Genomic DNA, 2,995 nt, shown 5'->3' on the forward strand with positions numbered 1-2,995 from the left:
TTTTACCTAAGTAGAAAAAAAAAATCAGTAAACCGCTACTTCAGTAGCGTTTTTCAAGTAGCGATTTTGTTGAAGTAGAAAAAAAAATAAAAATTATCGCGTGGCGTCCTATGTGGACGGTACGCAGGAATTTTTTTATTTTTGGGCATAATTTGGGAATTAAAACCCATTTTTGCATTATTCAAGGAAAAAATTATTACACGAAAATATATATTAAATACATCTGGATCTAATTGTTAGAGATTTATCAAACGCGAAAATATTTATACAACCCCGGTAGAACCGGCGGAACAATGGAATCGTGATGAGCACAAAGTTTCCCATCAATGGGTCAACCGTCAACTGCCACCTCCTAAACACCTCCTTCTTTTTCTCTGCTAAAATTAAACAATATCCATTGCAATCACACAAATGCACACCACTTAGTTCCATTTTCTGTAAACTAAACATAAATCTTACACCTCAAAATATTAAATTATTTTTTGTAAAAAAAATCAAAACTTTTTTTTTTAAAAAAAAAAAATTAACCAAATTTAATGATTCTTCCTCCATTGTTTCATTTTCTTTTCATCATTAACCCAAAAACACCTTAAACTTTCATTAAACTTCAATTCCCTTACAAAACAAAGAAACAAACAAAAATGGCAAATAATCCACCAGTGAAATGTTTGAGTTTTGATTCAAGATATCTTGATGAAAACAAGAACAAAGATGAGAAAGATATTGGGAAATCATTTAGTTTTGCTTCTCGAACAACATCAGATTTTAATAATGATAATAGTAATAGTCATAAATCACCAAAGCCTTTCACCATTGATGAAGGTGATGAAGGAGAAGAAGACGAAGAAGAGGAGGAAATAAAGGAATTATCCCTTGATGAACTTTGTGAAGATGTTCAAGAGTTCATAGTTTGTATTTCATCATCATCTAATAATAATGATAATGATGATCCACCTGAAATCTCAAATGTAGTGGCTAAATTTCTTAAGAAGGTGGAATGTAAGATTGAAGAATATGAATCTACGTCGCAGGATTCAATGGTTTTTGGTCGTGATGTTGTAGGTGATGCTTGTTTTATAGCTGCAGTGAATAGATTGTCAGGGCTAATGGAGGCATTGCAAGGATTAAAATCCAACTATACAATGCCATTGTTGAATCAGACAAGCTCTGTCCTACACCGAGCAATGGTGTTCTTAGAGGAGGAGCTTCGTCTGATTCTTGAAGAATCGTCGTGCCAGAATTTGAACAATGTAGGAGATGGTTCGAATTCTAAGCACGTAGATTCTTCGTTGAAGAGCCTCAAGGTGAGGATACAGTCGTTTGCAGCTCACCATCATGAGGAGGAAGGAGACTCGTGCGAGATACAACAAGTGCAAGATGGTGGTGGAGATACAGAATCAGAAGAAAAAAAACAAGATGGGAAGGCTGAATTGGTTACTTCCTTCCCATTTTTTTCTTCTAACTCTGTATCAAGCATTTGCCTCATAGCCAATGCTATGATCACGGCTGGCTATGAGGCGGAATGCTGCAATGTATTCCTCCTTACAAGGAGATATGCTTTCGAGGAAGAGTTGAAACGACAAGGTTTGGAGAAGGTTAGCACAGATGATGTTGTGAAGATGAATTGGGAGTCTCTTGAAGGTGAGATCTCTACATGGATTCGAGTCTTGAAACATTGCACGAGTACCCTCCTTCCAGGGGAACAATCCTTCTACGAGTCTGTTTTCTCTGATCACTTATCGACCTGCAATGTCCTTTATAGTGATCTCTCCTACGCGGTCTTCTCCATCCTTGTCAGCTTTGCGGAGGCTGTCTCCATGACCAAGCGAGCCACAGAAAAATTGTTCAAGTTTCTTGATATGTATGAGACCCTACGTGACACAATCCCTTGGCTAGAGGATAAAAAATCCATGTATTCCTCGAAAGAGATGGTGGAGGAAGAATTGAAATTGGAGTTGTCCTTCGCAAAGAGTAGGCTAGGAGAGGCCGCGGTGTCCATCTTTTGTCAGCTCGAAAACTCCATCAAGGGCGATAACACCAAGACTCCGGTGGCTAGTGGTGCGGTCCATCCTTTAACAAGGTACACTATGAATTACCTTAAATACGCTTGTGAATACAAGGATACACTAGAACAAGTCTTTCAACAACACCTAAGAACAGAACAAACAGAGGAATATTCAGCATTCAACTCATCATCACAACATCACAATGTAATAGAACACCAAAATCAACAAGGAAATAAACACTCACCATTCGCCTCCCAATTAATAACCATTATGGATTTACTAGACTCTTACCTCGAGTCTAAGTCCAAGCTATATAAAGACCTATCCTTAAGGTACATATTCTTGATGAACAATGGAAGATATATGCTGCAAAAGATCAAAGGTTCGAGCGAAATTCACCAAGTTGTCGGAGATAATTGGTATAGGAAACGTTCCTCAGATGTTAGGCACTACCACAAGAGCTACCAAAGGGAAACTTGGAGCAGGGTGTTACAATGTCTTAACCAAGAAGGTTTGCAAGTTAATGGGAAAATACACAAGCCAATATTAAAGGAAAGGTTCAAAAACTTTAACCAATTGTTTGATGAGATTCATAGGACACAAAGCACATGGGTGGTGAGCGACGAGCAGCTTCAGTCGGAGCTTCGAGTTTCGATTTCTGCAGTTATGATCCCGGCCTATCGATCCTTTGTCGCCAGGTTTGGACAGATTTTTACTCCGGGAAGGCAAGTAGAGAAGTATATTAAGTTTCAACCTGATGATATTGAGACAATTATTGAAGAGTTATTTGATGGAAATCCTATTTCCATGGCTAGGAGAAAAATATAGGGGAACATTCATATCTTTTTATTACAAACTAGGATGAGTTTTCATGTCTTATTCAACTCAAACTCTTGTATTATTCTTATTCAGTAATTTGGGTGCGTTTTTACATTCCATGCTCATTACTCATTACTCATTACATTACTTATTAGTGTAATTCATAAAAA

At 37.5% G+C, this 2,995-nt stretch overlaps 1 protein-coding gene across 1 annotated transcript; it reads left to right on the forward strand.

Annotated features, from left to right (window-relative positions):
* Positions 1-407: 407 nt before the first annotated feature.
* Positions 408-2,995, forward strand: LOC104897508 (exocyst complex component EXO70B1). Its single transcript, XM_010684393.3, has one exon. The coding sequence runs from the start codon at positions 642-644 to the stop codon at positions 2,832-2,834; it is 2,193 nt and encodes a 730-aa protein (XP_010682695.1). The 5' UTR covers positions 408-641; the 3' UTR covers positions 2,835-2,995.

This window comes from Beta vulgaris, chromosome 6 (genome assembly GCF_026745355.1).
Source record: "Beta vulgaris subsp. vulgaris cultivar EL10 chromosome 6, EL10.2, whole genome shotgun sequence".
In the NCBI taxonomy this organism is placed as follows: domain Eukaryota; kingdom Viridiplantae; phylum Streptophyta; class Magnoliopsida; order Caryophyllales; family Amaranthaceae; genus Beta; species Beta vulgaris.